This window comes from Electrophorus electricus, chromosome 15 (assembly GCF_041902795.1).
Source record: "Electrophorus electricus isolate QZ-2024a chromosome 15, ASM4190279v1, whole genome shotgun sequence".
NCBI lineage: Eukaryota > Metazoa > Chordata > Actinopteri > Gymnotiformes > Gymnotidae > Electrophorus > Electrophorus electricus.
Genome location: NC_137511.1, coordinates 15,435,001 through 15,454,197, shown reverse-complemented (window position 1 = coordinate 15,454,197; position 19,197 = coordinate 15,435,001). Strand labels below are relative to the sequence as shown.

At 37.4% G+C, this 19,197-nt stretch overlaps 3 protein-coding genes across 3 annotated transcripts in view; 1 reads left to right on the top strand and 2 right to left on the bottom strand.

Annotated features, from left to right (window-relative positions):
• Positions 1–12,532, bottom strand: part of wnk4a (WNK lysine deficient protein kinase 4a) — a 40,679-nt gene extending 28,147 nt beyond the window's left edge. The window contains exons 1-2 of the mRNA XM_027005125.3: positions 12,254–12,532; positions 11,313–12,102 (exon numbers count right to left, since the gene is read on the bottom strand). Of these exons, the coding sequence (XP_026860926.3) occupies positions 11,313–11,909 (597 nt within the window). The 5' untranslated portion in view covers positions 11,910–12,102; positions 12,254–12,532. The remainder of the gene's footprint in view (positions 1–11,312; positions 12,103–12,253) is intronic.
• A 3,203-nt stretch (positions 12,533–15,735) lies between these two features.
• Positions 15,736–19,197, bottom strand: part of vps25 (vacuolar protein sorting 25 homolog) — a 3,683-nt gene continuing 221 nt past the window's right edge. Inside the window, exons 2-7 of the mRNA XM_027005118.3 lie at positions 18,390–18,516; positions 17,830–17,975; positions 17,553–17,606; positions 17,319–17,407; positions 16,995–17,070; positions 15,736–16,604 (exon numbers count right to left, since the gene is read on the bottom strand). Coding sequence (XP_026860919.1) covers positions 16,492–16,604; positions 16,995–17,070; positions 17,319–17,407; positions 17,553–17,606; positions 17,830–17,975; positions 18,390–18,436 — 525 coding nt within the window. The 5' untranslated portion in view covers positions 18,437–18,516 and the 3' untranslated portion in view covers positions 15,736–16,491. The remainder of the gene's footprint in view (positions 16,605–16,994; positions 17,071–17,318; positions 17,408–17,552; positions 17,607–17,829; positions 17,976–18,389; positions 18,517–19,197) is intronic.
• pagr1 (PAXIP1 associated glutamate-rich protein 1) overlaps positions 18,843–19,197 on the top strand; it is a 2,867-nt gene continuing 2,512 nt past the window's right edge. Inside the window, exon 1 of the mRNA XM_027005117.3 lies at positions 18,843–18,981. The gene's annotated coding sequence lies outside the window, so the exon portion shown is untranslated. The remainder of the gene's footprint in view (positions 18,982–19,197) is intronic.

Below are 19,197 nucleotides of genomic sequence, written 5' to 3'. Positions count from 1 at the left end.
ATATATATATATATATATATATATATATATATATATATATATATATATATATATAAATATAAAAGCATTATAAAAGTTTGTAACTCCTTCAAAAAGGCCAAATGTGCAGATTCAAAACATGTTTAGTTTTACCACTATTCACACATCCTTCACACACTCCTGGCAAAGGGGCTTAATGACTAACAGCTTTTGCCAGTTTTTAGCTGTCACAAGCTTTATTGCTCTATAAACTTTATTTTTGAAAAGCACAACTTTAGATGTTAATATGGCAGTTATGAACAAGCCCAGAGCTCCCATCACACAGAGCTTCTCCATGTAAAGCTGTTTGTGAGACAGTTTAAAAGCAGTCAGGGTGGTGTGTGCACCCTTGGTGTGTCTGAACAAAGCAAAATCATCTTGGAATTCCAGGGAAGATACCACAAATAATTAGGGCACAATCAGGCTCCAGTGACAAAACAAATATCAACTACAAATTGTATGACATTTATAATCATTTTATTATTTTATGTAATAATAAAAATGACACAAGACTGTCAGAGAGTCCATGATATAATCTGGTTTAGTTTGCCAGAGGCAAGCAGCTGCAAAGCTGTAAAAAAGGCAATGAGGAAGATAGCATATCTAGCATAACATACAACAGGAGCGTGTTCCCCAGTTCAGTGTTCTATTAAAAGAGATTAAACCTCCCAATCCTAAACCCTAGGTCTATTATTGCTGGCAAACAGAATGCCCCTTTGACGAGTTCCCACAATAACCCATGCCATATTATGCAAATACAGAGCTGGGGAACATCTTTTCCAGTTTCCATTATTTGCTATATAAAGATGGGAACATAGGACCCTGGAAACAAGGCACCCTTTGTCATGTTCCCAATATGTGCCATATTCATCTGTGGAACATAGGATACTTGGACCATAGGACCCTGCAAATATAGGAATGACCTGGCATATACCAAGTACAATCACTACCATAAGAAAAAAATCATCAGGAATGTTTTGTGTGTGGATCAGTTTATCTAGGAAACACCACGATGGCAGAGAATAGAGTGGCAAAGTAGAACAAATCTCTACCCCATTACATCTTCCTCAAGAACACTTTAAAAACTGTCTGAATTTAATAAGTTCATAATTTAATTGTCTATGTGCTCTAAAGGCACCAGGATAAAGTAAAAACAGCAAAACCTTGTAGTTTTTCTATTTTAAAAAATCCCTTTCTTAATGGACTCTTAGTGGACTTTTAAAGCTGAATCAATATTTTTATATTCTTCAGTCCCTTTCCAAGTGACCTGAGCCTAATCAGGCTGTGTTGACCTCTGTCCTCTGTGCCTCTTGGGCAGCAGGTTGATTCCATGTTAGTCTAATACCTTAATTTAAAATTTATTTTTGATGCAAATATAAATCCTGAAGTTGCTATTATTACTGGGGAACATAAAGTCAGTTTTTTAATCTATGTACTATAATTTCATAAAGTTAGAGAAAAATAATTCTACTTTACTAAATGTATACAATGCTTAGTATAAAACACAAAATGGGAGGCAAACTAATGTACAGGAACAGAATAAGATGCTTGCAGATATTAGACAAATGTTTGGTTTTATTGATAGACGTATAATTCAGAGAGGGAGTCATTAGCCATGAAGAGGTTCAAAGCCAGAGAGAAGACAACCAAAATACAAGGGCCAGACAGAAGGGAAATCGAAGAGACAATCTGAGTGTTACAGAGCAGAAGATCAGTCCTACATAACAGACATGCCAGGGATCAAACAGAGATGGAAGCAAAGTAGCAAAACAAATGTACGCATGCATGTACGATACGCATGCAAATGCTCATGGCAATACTTTGCAAAGTGTAAATGGGACCTGGCAGGTTTAAATAGAGGGAAGCTAAATGGGGGACAGGTGGAATGTGTCAGTAATCCAGAGAGGCAGATCTGAGCGTGTGACTACTGGACGATTGAGCAACGGGAGAGCTGTCGTCGGGAGGATGTTGGGAAACAGAGTACAGGCTAGGAAGTATGACAAAAATATTCAGGAAAAAAAAAAAGAATAATACCATTATTCATATGAATTTACAATTTAGAAAAACTTATTTTGCCAATACAACTATGAAGTCAACAGAGAGGATATAAAACATCTTTGCTTATATTGCTAGATCTCAGTGTAGTATTTGCTACTATAGACCACAATATTTAACACAGCCTCGAAAATGTTGGGATTAAGGGACTAGCCCTTTCCTTGTTTAGATCTTACTTTGATCATTACACGTTTGTGAACATAAATGGTGTTCAGCATACACCGAGGTTAATTTTGGTCCCACAATGGTCTGTTCAAAGGCCTCTGCTTTTTTATTTATACATATTATCTCGAGGGTGAAATTATTCATAGTTAACACTGCTATACTGCTGACACTCAGTTCTGTCTTGGCCAAACCAAAGGACAAATATCAACTTAATATTAATGATGAATGAGTAAAAGACATCAGACACTGGATGTTGAGAAACTTTCTTATTCCCGACAAAACAAAAGTACTCTTATTAGGCCCACAACCAACCAGGAATAAGCTCTCTGGTTATAATAAACCTTCATTTTAAAGATCAGTTAAAGATCTTTTAACTGTAAGATCCTATCCATGTAATTATGGATTCCGGTCTTTCATGTGAAACTCATGGAATTAATATTTCTAGAAAAGCCTTTTTCCAACTGAGGAACATTGCAAAGTTTAGAAATGTAGAATCAATACATGATGTAGAAAGGCTAGTCCATGTATTTATCACTTCCAGATATTTTCTACACTACACTGGTTCCAAGAAAAATTTCATGTTGATTGTATTTTTTTTCGCCCCATATATTCTCCCTATTTTCATCATAGCCAGTTCCCACCCATCAGGTAATTCTGCCATACAACTGTCATACAACAGCTGCCAACCAGGGAGGGTGCCATCTGTCACATGCTTTTTATAAGGCACATGCAGCCAGTCTTTGCAAGCTGTAGCTCATGCAACACCAGGGGCACAGTAACACAAAGAGAGGATAGTACTACCCACCTCCATTTGATGAATGAGCTCACAGACATCCATAACTGGCCAGCATCTCTGCTGTAATTGACACGGGAGAGTGTGTATGCCATCCTTCTCTCCCTGAGAGCACAGCTATATTTGCTCTCTCAGCAAAATTGGCTGTGTCAGTTTTCCTGTTGCACCACTCAGCAGCAATTAAAAAAATACTTCTAATGTCCTACAAAGCACTGAACGATCTTGCCAGTAACCACCACATCTGCTTAGATCAAAAGGTGCAGCTAATAAGGTGCTCTTTATTAGTTCCTACAATAGGGAAATCTACCTCAGGGGGCAGTGGCTTGGACTATAAAGCTCCCAAGCTATGAAATAACCTTCCTATCAATATTTGAGACTCAGACAGTCTCAATACTTTTTACTTTATTAAATCTTAGGTAAAGTGTAGATCTGGGGGTTCATGGGGATTGGAATACTATTGTAACAACACATCATCAGTAGGGTAAACCCAGCTCATGTCTATTACCTTCTGACCCTATCCTTTTAGCCATGCTGCAATATCTAGTTCTGCCGGAGTCCGCCATTTTACACACTTTAGTATTTGACAATGCTTAACAATCCATCCTCTCTTTCTGCCCAGGTACACCATCTACTTCTGGTGTCATGTTATTGCTGAGCCTCAACCTGTCTCAGATGCTGTGGTTCCTCCCACTCGCTGCTGTGGCTCCTCCCACCTCCACCCCCAGCCACTCACTTCTCCACCACCCTAGTTCCCTGCCATCCCAGAACAACACTAAGCATCTAGGCTGACTAGGCAGCTGTTCCTGGTCATTTCTATGCCAGATGGGATTCAGACACACACAACACACTCAATGAACCCAGACTAGGATTTTATTCTTATCAGGCCTCCAGCAATTTAACATTCTTTGTAATGCTGGCTAGTGGGTTCACTGAGAATACCATTTATTAGCACAAATCATTAGGGTATTTCCTCCATTGTTTTACTCCTTCATATCCGCTGATAATGACACATATTAACATAGAGGTCCCCTGGAAGGGTAAGAAATATGATCATTTTAATTAAAATGACAGAAAAAGACAGATGCAATCAGATAAGACAGTCAATGGAAACATTACTGACCCAACGGGAACATCTATTTTGTATGTGGGCAATTCACACTTGGTTGGATTGTTTCATGAGGACAAGGACAGTTGAAATTAGTTGCATAGCTTTAAGGGTGTGGTGTGTGACCTTTTCATTATTAAAATGTTGCTAAATAGTCACAATAATATTAAAGTAACATATATCAAATGGTGATACTTGCACCAGATCATGTGCCAAACAACTGCATTCTATAATCAGCTAAATTGATTTCTAGCAGCAGAACTGGAAGAGACTAATTAGTTACTGGCAATGCTGACAAGAGCATATGTATCTGCATTAGTCAATCTAAAACACAAGCATTTGTTTACCTTAACTGAATATATTTACTTAAGAAGCTTGTGTAATTTTAGTGAGATTTGCTCAAAATAAAATCTCAAAGCATTTTTCTTATCAGTGTACTGTTTGTACTCTGAAGAGGTCACAGAACCCTGAACAGCCATAAGATAGGGGTATTGCTATTAAAAAAAAAAACTTTAAAACATTGAAAAGAGGAAGAGAAAAATGAGATGATTAAAATACTATTTAGCAATATATAAAAATGAAGTATGATATAAAACCTGAGATGCATGTAAAAGTTTAATTTATTTTAAATCAACACAAATCCTCTTTGCTCTTAAAACCAAAGAATAATTAAAACCCATTTTGTTAAGATTATGAGTTTATAACTCATATTTTGGCATTTCTGATCTTCTTAGTTCGTAGTCTTAGTTCCTAAATTAGATTTTCTAAAAGAGTAATCAGGTGGCACCAGATTACATATAGACTTACACAAACAGGGCATAACTTAACATGATGGAGAGTTTTATATTTCTGCCACACATTTACAAAAGCCCCTCCCCTTTCATGGAAACATCATATATGCATCCAGGCAGCTGCTGAGAAGACACTAGCAGACATTTTGTAAGGTCCCATGGAAAACCAGTTAGGGACACAGCTGGTTCTGGGTAAACCTAAGAAACACTGATGCACCAATAAATGGAAAGTATACTTAAAGCATATTTTGTTTTGATTATATTGTCTACTTAAAGTATACTTAAAATTGTTATTAAACCAATTGAGTCAGCTACCAATGTACTTGTGTGACATGCAGACTACTGCTTAACCTACAAATTAGCTATGGAAACCAAAATGATTTGAGGCCGTCTGCTTCCTCAAACCTTCTGACTAAACATAAGAGATTTTATAGTACAGGAGTGCTCAGGGTAGAGGATGCATAAGCGATTAATCTGTCCATTGTATACAGCAGACACATACTGCTGCCGGGCAGCCTGCTTCTGTCTACTAAAAAACTAAAGCTTGGGAGAAATTTCTTTCAACAACACAGTGATCCTACACAGCAGGACAATGATCCTACACACAACACCAAAGTAAAGCATGAGCGGTTGAACAACTAAAAGGTGAATGTTCTATAATGGTCAAGTCAAAATCCAAATCTTTGTCAAATCAAGAATGTGTTACAATCTGAAATCTGTGGTACACAAGAACCTTCCAACTAACCTGAACAACCTGAAGCAAATCTGCCAGGAAGAATGGGCAAAACTCACAGACATAGCTGTGCAAAGCTGGGAGGACCTTAAAGCTGCAAAAGATGGTTCTACCAAGTACTAGTCAAAAGGGGTTTAATAATTACGCAAGAAGCATTTTTCATGTGACCTTTGCTCATAAAGCCTGCTTAAAGTTTGTCATCAGAGCTTGTTGATGTGAACAAGCACATAAAACAAAACAATTTAAGGTAACCCTATCACTGCAGCTATTCCACTGCAGAGAGAGGATAATTTGTGAATACGCACAGCCTATGCACGAGTACCACCAAATGGTTCTGGTATCACTTACGGTTATCTAGCTAACATTAGCAAGTTAAAATGTGTCTTGTTTGACTCCTTGCGTATATGTTTTTCAACAATATGACTCGGTCAGCCGGTAAAAATACCTTTTCTAGGCAGCCAGCTAGCTAGTCCAGCAAAAAGGACAGGGAATGTGTGTATATTTTTGGTATGTATAATTTAAATGCTTATATATCAGTTTGTACTGTATTCATAAGTGGCTGCATAAACAAGAAATAGAAGTACATAGTACATGCAACCTACATTAAAAGCATCATGCTAATATCCACCCTTAAGTCAAAACCAGGTCACTCATGAAAAAGGCCAAAATAGGTTGCCTTTACACAGAAGTCAAGATTGTGGTATAGTCCACCAATGGTGGTGCGTTACAAAATGTATAGCTGCCCATTAGGCACAGATGTACCTATTAAAGCTGCTCCCCTGTGTTATGCAACTGTACCACCCTTAACACACTGGCCTGGACTGGTGCCAGTGTTGACATTTAGTTGCCAGAATTGGACCTGGATCTACTGTTTCATGCAGAAATGCTCACGTAATACTGAAGTGGAAGTTACTTTGTGTATTCATTATGCACGTGTTACTTTACAAACTACATTTTGTCATCTTCAGCCAGGACAGTGACCACACCAACAATAAGAACAATGACTTCGGAACTGTCTGTATGTTTCATCAAGTAATATTTCAGTTTAATTTAAGTCATTTTTACTTTGTTTCAGATTAACGTCACACACGGGGGGGATAAAGAAGCACCAAATTGTTTTGGTATGTGTTTAGTGACAAACAATATCCAACCATCTGAAGCAATTTGATTTCTTCATAATTCATTTACACCTCTGTGGATGTGCAGGCAGCCTGACATGGCATAATGTGAAACACCAGACAAATCATAAATATACAAAAGGTACCTAAAAAACTGAATAAACAGCAAATGTATGCACATGAAAATCTATTTGATTCTATCATGATGATCATAAGATGCAACTGCTCTCCGATATGTGCTTATTACAAATCACTCAAAAGGTTTCATTAATACCTAATCAAGGTGGAAAGAAAGAAGCAGATTTTCTGTGCATGTGCAGAATCAATGTAGTGCAACCTGTAAGAAATCTCTGAGGAGAAAATCAAACTCAATTTTTTTTCAGTTACTTCAAATGTAGCCAATGCATTATATTAACTGGTTGTTAAAACCTCACATTATTCATTAGCCAAGTCTCATAGCTCCAGTACAAAAACAAGAGAGGCAAAATTTGGATATCAAATGCGTCTTGGCCCATCATCCAATTGATCTGAGCTAAGAGGAAAATTTGAGAGCATTTTGTTTGTATCCATGAACCAATTCTTTAAGTCATGGAGACTTTTAACAGCACCCAGTCTCTGTCTGTTCCAAATGTGGTGTAGGAATTTTCTAGAGCTTAATATGCTTTTCTGAAATTTAGAGGAACATGTGTTGGTAAAAGCAAACTAGAGGCTTTAGAGCATTAGTCAGCACATCCTGGGCAAACACAGATCCACAAAAAGAACAAGTGTAGATATGGATTACCAGGGCCCATCCACAATCAAGATGGTTAGAGTAAGGCTATGATATTGCTATTAGAGCTAAATGTTTAAAGCAAAAGATGAGACACCAAGAGTATGTCATATAAGAAGTGTACATCTTTAGTGTACCTCACAGCCCAAACACTAAGGTTGTTATAAGGGTGGAAAGAGTCAAGAGCTCTTACACTACAAAGAGAGGTATTGCAGAGTAACTGTCTGTTCTAAATGCACATATGAGCTGTTTTTGCTTGGTACTCCCATAGTTATTAATGTAGAGTCAACAAAGTCTATATTCCATACACACACACATACATGTTTTAAAATTCTGAAATTTTTGACATGAATACACCGGGGGGGGGGGGGATACACCTCTTGATGAATCATAAATGGAGTTCCCATGGTTCCAAATTATTAAGTTCAGTTACAATTCAGTTAAATTAAACAACTCTGGAAATAAACGGACTTATCGCTACTTAAGTGCAATTGGTAGCATCAAGACTTGCTTGTGAGTCCCAGTAATACTGCAATATCCCTGCAGACATGAGACATTTACCTTCAGGTGCTGCGGAAGTCCATTCCATACAGAAGTTATTCCTTATCCTCTATCTGACAAGTACTTTAAGAGACTGACTGATCTTAGATAGGATTTACCACATGGGAAATTATGAATTTCTGATATTACAATGACAATTCCTAGTTTATGAGTTTGGCTGAGGCTGTCCCATGGTAGAAATGGTTTTAAGCAAAAATGCCTAAAGACGCCAAACTGTGTCCTGCACCCAATCAACTACACACGTATGTTTATACTTGGAAATTAAAGTTAGTTCTAGAAGTAAAAAAACAAAATATCTAGTCAGGAGGTAGCAAAGCTGATCCAGCTCATGATGACAAAATATATTAAAAAAAAAAAAAAAACCTGACATGCTGGACTGACATCCTAAATGGCCTTCCAAAGATTGACCTAAGGTTTCAGCTGTCCAAGGTAAAACTAATTCATCTATGCACAAATGGCCTGCAGTGGTATTCTGTAACTCTGTTCTACTGTTTGTTGGTTGGTTGGTTGGTTGGTTGGTTGGTTGTATGCACACAAAGTGTGGGGAGAGTCATCAGTTTCTGTACAGCATGCTCCTGAGGCTGCATGTCTGTGTACAAGCAAACATGTGGCACTGGAAACATAAGCCCAGAAACTGCTCACACTGATGACACAGCTATGATGTCGTCATCGATGGCAGTCTGAACTCTCAGCAGCAGCAGATGTCACCTTTAGTCTCAGTAAACCTGATAAAGCTGATAGTTCCATTAGTAGGATTCCTTTGGATAGAGAGCAAATGATTTAACCATTAAACCGTTTTTAATAAGCTTCTCACTGCTCCAGAATCACAAATGGATGATAGCATGAAGATTACTGTCCAATTTTTCAATAAAGGGTTAGGTATAAACTGATTGACCAGTGATTAATCTTGGAGAATCTGCCAGCCAGGAATTAAGTATCTTATCACCCAAAGGTTGTCTTGCATTTCAGGCTGGTGGCTAAGGGAATGTGGCCACTTGGCCAGATCTATTATATCATCTTGAGCCTAAGGTTACCCTGACATTTCTTTTGTCTAGTACTTCTGCTACTGGGTTGATGTAAACATCATTGCTTTCTATCTCAGTAATATTAAGATACAGATGCAAAAGCAGAAATCTTTTACTCATATTATCTCAGCAGTTTTGAGTCCATAAGGTTGAACAGACCAGGCTCAATAGGTCCTATCCAACTCAACACCTTTGACCTGAGACTGATGAAGAGGGAGATGCAAAGAAAGTTGGCTCTCCAGCAAAAGGAAAAAGACAATGAGTGCATTTAATAATCCGATCATAATCTAATTTCTCCAGTAATCTGATTAGTCAAGTGGTCATATAAACAGTATAATCTGATTTCTTAAATAGTAGTGTGGCCTACAAATCAGATTATAATCCGATAAATAGATCTGGATTTTAGCTAAATAATCTGATTTCTTAACGCATGTATACCCTTACTCTCATTTTGGATTTCTCAGTCTGCTCATGTTCACAAACATAATTGGAGCTGTCCGGGAAGCAGCTAGCTGAATTAAATGCAGCACCCACGAAATGGCCATTAAACACTTTTAGGAAGACTCTGAAATGCAGTACATGCTCAAGGATAAGAAGAATTTGAATTGCACAGTATTAGTAACCATTAGTAGCGATTAAAAACGTGAAGATCCATATTTTCCAGTAAAGTGGGTCCATATTTACAAAAAGCCATGGCAAGTGTGAAGTTTGCATCACATCATTCTGTGAGATTATTGGTTGGTTACAAAGTAGAAATCTGATTATTACCCAACTCATGTAAACTCAGAGTTTTCCCATAATCTGATTATTCAATTGCATGTAAACACATTAATTGGATTACTGTTTTTCTGCAGTAATCAGATTATTAAATGCATGTAAATGCATTCGCTGTGAGAAGAGAATCTACATAATAGCCAATAGGAAGCCAGAGAAAATACAGAGGACAAGTCAGAGATCCGTGAAATTGTTACAATGGTGCCTGGTAATATGCACAAGATTTTAATTCTCTAAAATTGTTTGGTAATCATTTGCATACATTTAAACCTCGTCTCCAAGTCTCTATTCTTGTTCTCTGTGCCTGGTCAAAGTGGCATAACCTATCCCTAGCACAGAAATTTAGTGCTATTATGATCATGCATTTGTTAGAGCAGACAATGGCTGTGCATTGTCTTATTTTACCACTAGATAAACTTAGCCAATTGAAAAGATTTATATTAATATATATATATATATATATATATATATATATATATATATATATATAAATATATATACATATATATATATATATATATATATATATATATTTAGTTTCCATTTTAACAATAAAATCGTAAACATTTAAAAATGAAAACTTGACATTAATATTGCCAAACATAGCAATATGTTTTGGTTTGGTTCTCAAATAAATTTGCAATTTGAAAAATTCTGCTATACTATCACAAAGCATTGTGTCTGTACATGTTTAACTGATCCGTCTATCTCCATTTACTTCCAGACTTGTAAAGAAACCCTATTTAAACAAAATCAGGGAAGGCATCTCAGAAGGTTAGCATGTTAGATGATCTCAGGGATTAGAAAGGATGACTGCGATCAGTGTGGTGGAGCAACATACTACCATCACAGTGGGTGTGTCACATACAGCATACGTGAGGGAGTGCTGCTGTCATAGAAGTGAGAAATGCAGTAAATACCAGATTAAAGTCTGAAAGACGTTAGAGACTCAGAGAGAGAGAGAGAGACAGATGAGACATCCTGAATTACTGACTCCCTGTAACAGCAGTGCTCATTAAGTAGTGCATGTACTTTACTACCAAAATAAAAAGACTGAAGACACCATCCACTGCATATACAGACATTTCTGGACTCGTGCCTCAGCATTTTACAATGCTGAACATGGGTCCTGGTCATGTGATGGACCAAACCTCCTGAAGGCAGCTATGTTATACACTTCACAGAAAGAGTGCCATTGAATTGAAATCACAACCAAGTGCATTTTCTGGGTTAACCAATCACGGACAGCGTATGACACAGCTGGTTCTCAAACCGAGGAGGATAACGTAAAACATTGCATATGCTGATTAAAGTTTAGATACATGGTTTGGAAATGGTCTCATCAAACTTCATAACGCTACAATACTATTAACGCATTTAAACAAATAAATCTAAAAGGTCCTACCTGCAACTCACACCATGCCACCTCCACTGTGGTCTCTGTGTCTAGACCTTTGTAGACTGTCTTGAAAGACCCTCTCCCGATTTCGATATTGAACTTCAGGTACCTTCCGTCAGGTGAGGTGGCTACGGCTTTAGTCTCAATGTCCTCTTTCTCGTCCTGTTCCCATCGGCTCTCCAGTTGGCGGCGGGGTATAACCTTTTCGGATTTTATGACTTCAGTGTCCGAATCTGAACTAGCATCATGAGCAACGGTGGACGGAACCGACGCGTCCCATGTTTCTGAAGGTGAAGCGAGTTGTGGAGTAGAAGGATCCGGACTTGAGACAGGAGACGGAGATGAAGGAGTGTCGACTTTCGGTTCCTCTGTCCTTCTCTCGGATAAAATATTCTCGGCGGACCAGGACAATGTTTTCGAAAGTGTCCCATTATAAAACTGTGGCTCAAGATCCACATTCAACTTGTGAAGCACATACGAGTTCCTCCGTGCGCTTAGCGGCTGCGTTCGGAGCATTGGCACTCTGGATAGACAATCGCTATCTATATCAACAGGTAAACTTGGAAAGCTAAGTCCAGACAACTCAACTTCGCCATGTGACATGCTGCGAAGTGAGGACAAAAAAAATGGACGACAAATTTAACTAAGATTTAGACTCAATTTACACTTAGCCTAAATCGGTAATTATTTGTGGAGCTTTAAGTGGTGTTCCATGAGAACATCTTGTTCTCGCTGCATTTATTTAATCTGTTCGTGTTCCCTCACAAACGTCTTCAAGGGATTCTCGAGATGAAATCTAAGAAAAAGTCGAAAAGTAAATATATTGACATGATTAGAAACAAAAAACAACACTGCCTGCAGTAAGCGGATTTTACAGACTACATCGTTCAATGCAGATCAAAAAAACAAACAAAAATATTTAGTAAGATTAATGTGTAGACTCTTACCTTGGCGATTTACAGTAAAATAAAAAACGTATTGATTGTTGCACCGTTCAAAAGGCACACGTTTCTTTACGCATTGGCTAGTCCGGTTTTCCAGGTCTGATAAGGCAAGCTCGCAGTAACCTAAAGCTCCGTCAGACAAGCAGCCACTGTGCGCACACGCGCCCTGGCTCCTCCTCGTTTACCTGAAGGTCTCAGTTTTAAGTCTCACTAGGCTTCAGTCGGTTCGTCCGAAGACTTAAACGGGCTTTATGGTACCATGATAGTTTTTTGTGGCAGTAAACTGTATAACCTTCTTGTGATGCGTCGCTTGAACCAAACTAATTAGTGTTCTGTAAATTCAAAAATACAAACGTTTAGTGTAGTGCGATTTTTCCTACTATGCGATGGGTAACTCTTTACAGAGAAAATGATTGATATAAGAATTGTAATACATTTTTATATTTATTTATATTACTAAAAACTTTCCTTACAAAAGACCTTTCAGTTTTTTTGTCTTTGGTTTTAAGCTGCTGGGTGACGCAGTGGGAATATTGCCTTTTCACACCTCATATATCTGGCCAGACCAAATATATGGAAACATGAGGTGATGATATAAACGTGGACCTCAGCTGGCAGCACAACATCAATTTTTAAGAGAATTATTTGTTTACTTTGTAAATGTGTTTTAATCAGTTTCTGCTACATCTCCGCAGCTTGACCTGTTGTTTTTTGTTAGGGTTATTTGATTTAAATGTCTTAGAATAGCACATAGTTAAATGTAAATGTTGTCTGCATTATTATCAATATGATTAAATCATTTCACTTAAAACGATGAACTACATTAAATGAAAAACAATAAGGACAAATACTCTGGCCATTTAACACAGACACATGTCAGACCCTTACTCATATTTTCAGCACCTATCCCTGTTTTCTCACCAGCCTTTCCCCTCTTAATTCAATTTTCCCCCACAGATTTTTTAAATAGAGACTAGGTAAGGCTGCAAATAAGTTGCTTAGGCATTAACTTTTAAAAAGCACAAAACAGGCTTAAAGAGCTGTGAGGTTAGCAGAGCTACAATCAGTATGTGAATCACAAACCGAAAACCCTGCAGCAACCATATTTAGAGCAAAAAATACTGTTTAGCCTTGTTTAGCCAAAACTTGTTCAAATCTAATATACCAAATTGCAAATTCAGATTAGGTTCCAATGAAAACAGCGACACTGATGTCACATGACATGAAAATATAGTTGTAGCTATAGAAAATATTCCATTAGCACATATTCATACTGAAAACAATTAACCAAATTGACTAATATCAGCAGATATTTATGCTGTTCCAGCACCAGTGTAACAAGATTTTACCCAAAGTGGTTTTAAAATGCACTAAAAGCATTACAATCACCCATATCAGCATTGTTCTAGAATGATGATGCAAAGGTTATCTAAAACTGTTTTGAACATTTTTTTTTAGCGTATCTAACTACGTAAAACAGAATGAACAATGGAACAATTACATTTTTAGATTTGAAACAAGCAAAACATGAGCAGAATACTGAGTATATTTCTTCAATTGGTCTGAGGAAACAATATAGAGACGAAAATACGGCAATGTCTCTGCTCCTGGAGAAAATGAAACTATAAAAAATAATATAAATCTGAATAATATTAATATAACTAATGCTATGCAAGGGTGTGTCACATTCTTTAATTTCTACTGCCAAATTATACCTTAAACCTTGCTTAGTTAAATCTGCAAATATGGGAATATCCTTCATTAAATCTCAAACATATCCTAATTAATCTTCGATAAATCAGTATGCAGTTGAATGGTCAAAGTGTTCCATTATAATTGAATAGCATTATCGTACTAAATGTAGGTTTGTACAGCAGAGGGCGCCACCACAAGAAATGTAATAATTACAGATGTACAGTCGTGGCCACAAGTTTTGAGACTGACATTCTGGTTTTCACAAGGTTTACTGACTCAGTTTTTTAGATTCTTTTGTCAGATGTTTATACAGTATAGTAAAGTACAATTAACCCATTCTTGCCTAATCAGTGCTTGGAGTTGATCACAGTTTGTTTTTGTTTGTCCACCCTCTTTTTGAGGATTGACCACAAGCTCTCAATAGCATTGAGATCTGAGGAGTTTCCTGGCCATGGACCCAAAATTTCAATGTTTTGTTCACCGAGCCACTTGGTTGTCACTTTTGCCTTGTGACATGACGCTCCATCATGCTGGAAAAAGCATTGCTCATCACCAAATCGCTCATGGATCTTTGGGAGAAGTTGCTCTTGAGGAATGTTTTGATACCATTCCTTATTGATGGTAATGTTCTTAAGCAAAATTTTGAGCAAACCTACTCCCTTGGACGAGAAGCAACCCCACACATGAATGGTCTCAGGATGCCTCACTGTTGGCATGACACACGACTCATTGTAGCACTTATATTTTCTTCTCCGGACAATCATTTGTCCAGATATCCCAAACAGTCTGAAGGGGGTTTCATCAGAGAAAATATCTTTACCCCAGTCCTCATCAGTTCAATCCCTATGCTTCCTGCAGAATGTCAGTCTGTCCTTGATGTTTTTCTTGCAGAGAAGTGGCTTCTTTGCTGCCCTTCTTGACATCAAGCCATCCTCCAAAAGCTGCAGTGCGTGCAGATGCACTCACACCTGCCATCTGCCATTCCTGAGCATGCTCTGCACTGGAGGCGACCTGATCCCGTAGCTGCGTCCTCTTTAGGAGACAGTCCTGGTGCATGCTTTACTTTCTTGGGCGCCCTGAAGCCTTCTTCACTACACTTGAACCTCTCTCCTCGAGGTTCTCACATAAATGGTTGATTGAGGTGCCATCTTACAAGCAGAAATGTCCTTGTCTGTGTTGCCATTTTAATACAATACACTGATGACTGTATGTGTTTCCCTGGAGGTAACTATGGTTAACAGAAGAAAACTTCAAGCACTACCACCCTTTTAAAACAACCAGTCTGCTTTTCTAATCAATATGACAGAGTGATATCAGGTACCTTGTCCTTGTTAACACTTGAGCTAACGAGATGATCACTGAAATGATGTTAGCAGGCCATTTTTGGCAAGGCTAAAATGCAGTGGCTGGAATTAAGTACTTTTTGTGATTAAGTTAATTTTCATGGCAAGGAATTTTGCAATTAATTACAATTTATCTGATCATTCTTCACATGCTTTTACATTACAATATCAACCCCCCCCCCAAAAAAAAGAAAACGTTCTGTCATTGCTCATTGGGCAACTATTGTGGTTTTAGTACCCATGAAGTTACACTGATTATGATGGTATTCCCATCAATAGATGAATGTTCAACATGTACACAAAATGCACCCTCTAAAAACTAACATTCTATGATATTAAGTTATTAATTACTTACAGCTTACATTTCATTTTATAGTAGTTAATGCATCTTTAATGTCTCCACCTCACTGAAAGCATATCAAAACCTTTCAAGGATTGCAACATAGATAAATGAAAACCAATCTCTAATTTATTTATACACTTTTACACTTGTATAAAATGTGGTCAGAAACAGATAGACAAGAAGATTAATGCTACTGGGAAAATTAATCAAATTGTCATTAACGGTATCGGCACTTTTATACAAGAACACTAGGTTCATCTCTTCAGATGTCTTTGCCAGGAAGCATTGGAATATCCCCAAAACATATTTTGGGTTTTTGATAGCACAGAGAGATATTCAAGTAGAACAAGTCTGCTGGGATTCACAGCACTACAATGAACAAAAAACTTTTTGTACACCACAGTAAGAATCTAATGAGCATCTTTTTCAGAAGTCTGATGTGCAACAAGTGTCAACTGACCCTTTAGTCATTTGCAAGATATCTTGGAGTGAAATTCCATGTCTTATTTTGCTAAAGTTACTGAGTAATTCTGTTTGTCAGGTGTAAAACCACCAATTCAGAAGGATTCCAAGGAAATTATGTATTTGAGGTTATCTACACAATAAGGACATTAAATGCAATGATTAAGTCAATGAGTTAATGGCATGCTGGTTTTCCAGTAATATCTTAAGACAGAAATACTTAACGGGATTCTACAAAAATCCTGTTTAATCTAGACTTAATCTGTGCCAGGAAATCCAGCAACTACAGTCCATATGCCAGAGATCTGATCCCAGTAGATCAAAAAATAAAAAGATCGGTCTGGGTTTAAAGGAGCCCAAAAATCCCCCTCCTAAAGTCTTATATGGAAAAGCATGACTCAGAAGAACTTGACTCCCTTCCCATCATCCAGCGTGATGATTTCTGCCTTTCCTTCAGCTTGCAGTGCCTGCAATGATCGCAGCAGCATCCACTCCTCCAGTCCATGGAACTCTGGGAAATTAGCACTTTTTTTTTTAGCATGTATAGTTCTTCAGTAGACATTACTTAAACATAAAGGACATTAAAACATATATGAGAGGACCCTGATGAATATAAACATCTTAATAAAACAACGTACTATTGTTTATATAGTGTTGTATGGTAGTTTAATGCTTCAGTGTAACATTTGTGGACCTAATGTTTATAACTTAGAGATTTTTTTTATGGATTTATTTACATGTGACTATATACATTCTAGATATTCTAGAATTACTTAACTTATTCTAAAAAATAAGCAAAAAAATGTATTTTACAAATTGTAAAACTGTATTGGATTTTTTTTTTTCAATAATGCAGTGAAGCTCTTTCCTCACAAAAAAAGGCTGAAATTGCACCAAATACCTTCATTTTCTGTGTCATCTCCATTAGAAAGTTCATACAGAGTAAACACTGAGTTGATCATGCCATTTTTAGAGACCTAGGGAAAACATAGTAAAAGGCTGAACAATTAAAGCATCTTTAGTCATTTAAATATATATATGTGTTCATCAGCCATTATTTAGATCTATATGAACACAACATTAAAACACCATTATTTTTCACTGAAATCCGGCCAACACATTTAGATATACATTTATCATGGCTGCTCCTATGAAATACTACAGCCAAAGCAACTCCAGAAAATGAAGTCTGTAAACATGGTGTTAGAATAGAACCTAAGCTCACCCATTGATAAATCAGACTGCCCCATTCCTCAGGCCTTCGCCACATGATTAAACAGCGCGTTTTATTTTTGTCTATCCATTCCAGGTTCCCTGTGATCAAATCCAATAATAAAAATGCTGTTTTTACAACTCCCTTGGATATAAATGTATGTCCATGATAACACGGTGACCAGAATTGGGGCAATATTTTACTACTTTGCTATTTAACTATTTAATTTTTTACTTCTCCACTTACCTTTCTTTCTCAATTCCTCAAAGACAACTTGTATGGCCTCAACTGACAGCTTTCCTGAGTAGCAAAGCTCAGAGAAGATAACCAGTGTTTTTAACTTAAGCATACTCAGCCTAGGTATGCCAACAAAAGCGTTTAATTAAAATGTCTGACTAAAATAAGATCACAGATTAATTATATGCATCTTAAAGTAGTAGTGTAAACCTTTATAAAGAGCTTTTTCGCCGTGTCATTCATACATTGGTGATGTTTAATTGGTGCGTAGAGCTGTGAAGGATACTCTCAATCTTCTTATTGTTGAATACTGGGCTTTCCTGCGCCTCGAGGACATCCAAAGTGTACAGTTTTCGATGACGGCAATACGAAAGCGCTAGCGAACACCATGCTGCCAGCTGTTTCTGTCTGGTGTCAACATTTGGCTGTAATCTACAAACAATTTAGCAGTCACTTTTTTTCAAGAAGGTAGACGCTTTAGCCAAATCCCATTAGATAGCTAACTGGCAAACTTGACTTATCTAGTTAGGTAACTAACCTAGCTGGCCAGTTAAGAAACACATGCATTTAATGCATGCATTGTATTACACGATGCGTGGCAAAAATGACTGGTAATAAGAGCAATAATTTCCTTTTCAACTGGTTTTCTTGGGCTCTATGCAGAAAATGCTAGGGTTGGTTAAGATAGCAATGAATACTTCCGTAGCGCGAGCTAACGCTAGCGACTATACACCTGGGTTGCACAAAAGCGTATCTACAACACCAAGAATACTTTTAATGCGGATATTTCGTTTGATATTTTCCTACTATAGACTGTTACAGTGTCATTGAAATCCAAGTACTCACGTGAAAAAAGGGGGGAAATTGTACTGCCAAGGCCACTCAAAACTCATCTCCAGTACAAATTCTGTCAACCTGCGCTCTGGCTGCAATGTCGGGTTCTGATTCCGGTATGGCAGTGTGTAGGAAACGCCTGTCAAATTAAAAGCCAAATGAAATCGCACAAAACCAATTAGTACCATAATCCTGGCTATTAGTACCATAATCCTGGCTATTAGTACCATAATCCTGGAATCTGGCGCAATCCTGAAGTATCTACGCTTTTCAAATGATAAATGAAACCCAACAGCGTTGCAATTTCGTGAGGATAAAGTTTATTCGTTGACGATAAAAGCTATACTTTTTTTCTGTGTTAAAGTTTAAGAGTATTTTATAATAATGTAAGGGGGAAATTGGGACAACATGCTGTTTACTCTTAACTAGTCCTCCACACACCAAGGGGCGCTGTTTTCCGGTGTCGTCGTTCTCAATCATACTTAGACGGCGGGAGTCTAGTACTGAGATAAATATTGTCCATCACTGATAAACATTGACAATGTTAAGAAGATATATTACTTATTATTTAACTATGTTCTGATGCTTTCGTTCACTGCATAAGGTACTGCAATATCTTCAAGTGATTCAAGAATTCCTTTGTGTAAGATTGGTGCAGCAACTACGCTATGAACTTTAATACTGTGTAACTTTAATGCCTATACCCGCTAGCCAGTCATGTAGCTAGCCAGCATTACAGCAAATATAGCGTTAGCTAGCACAGTAAGCAATCAAGCTTCTCGAAAATAAAAACGTATTATGGAAACCTGTGTTAAGTTTT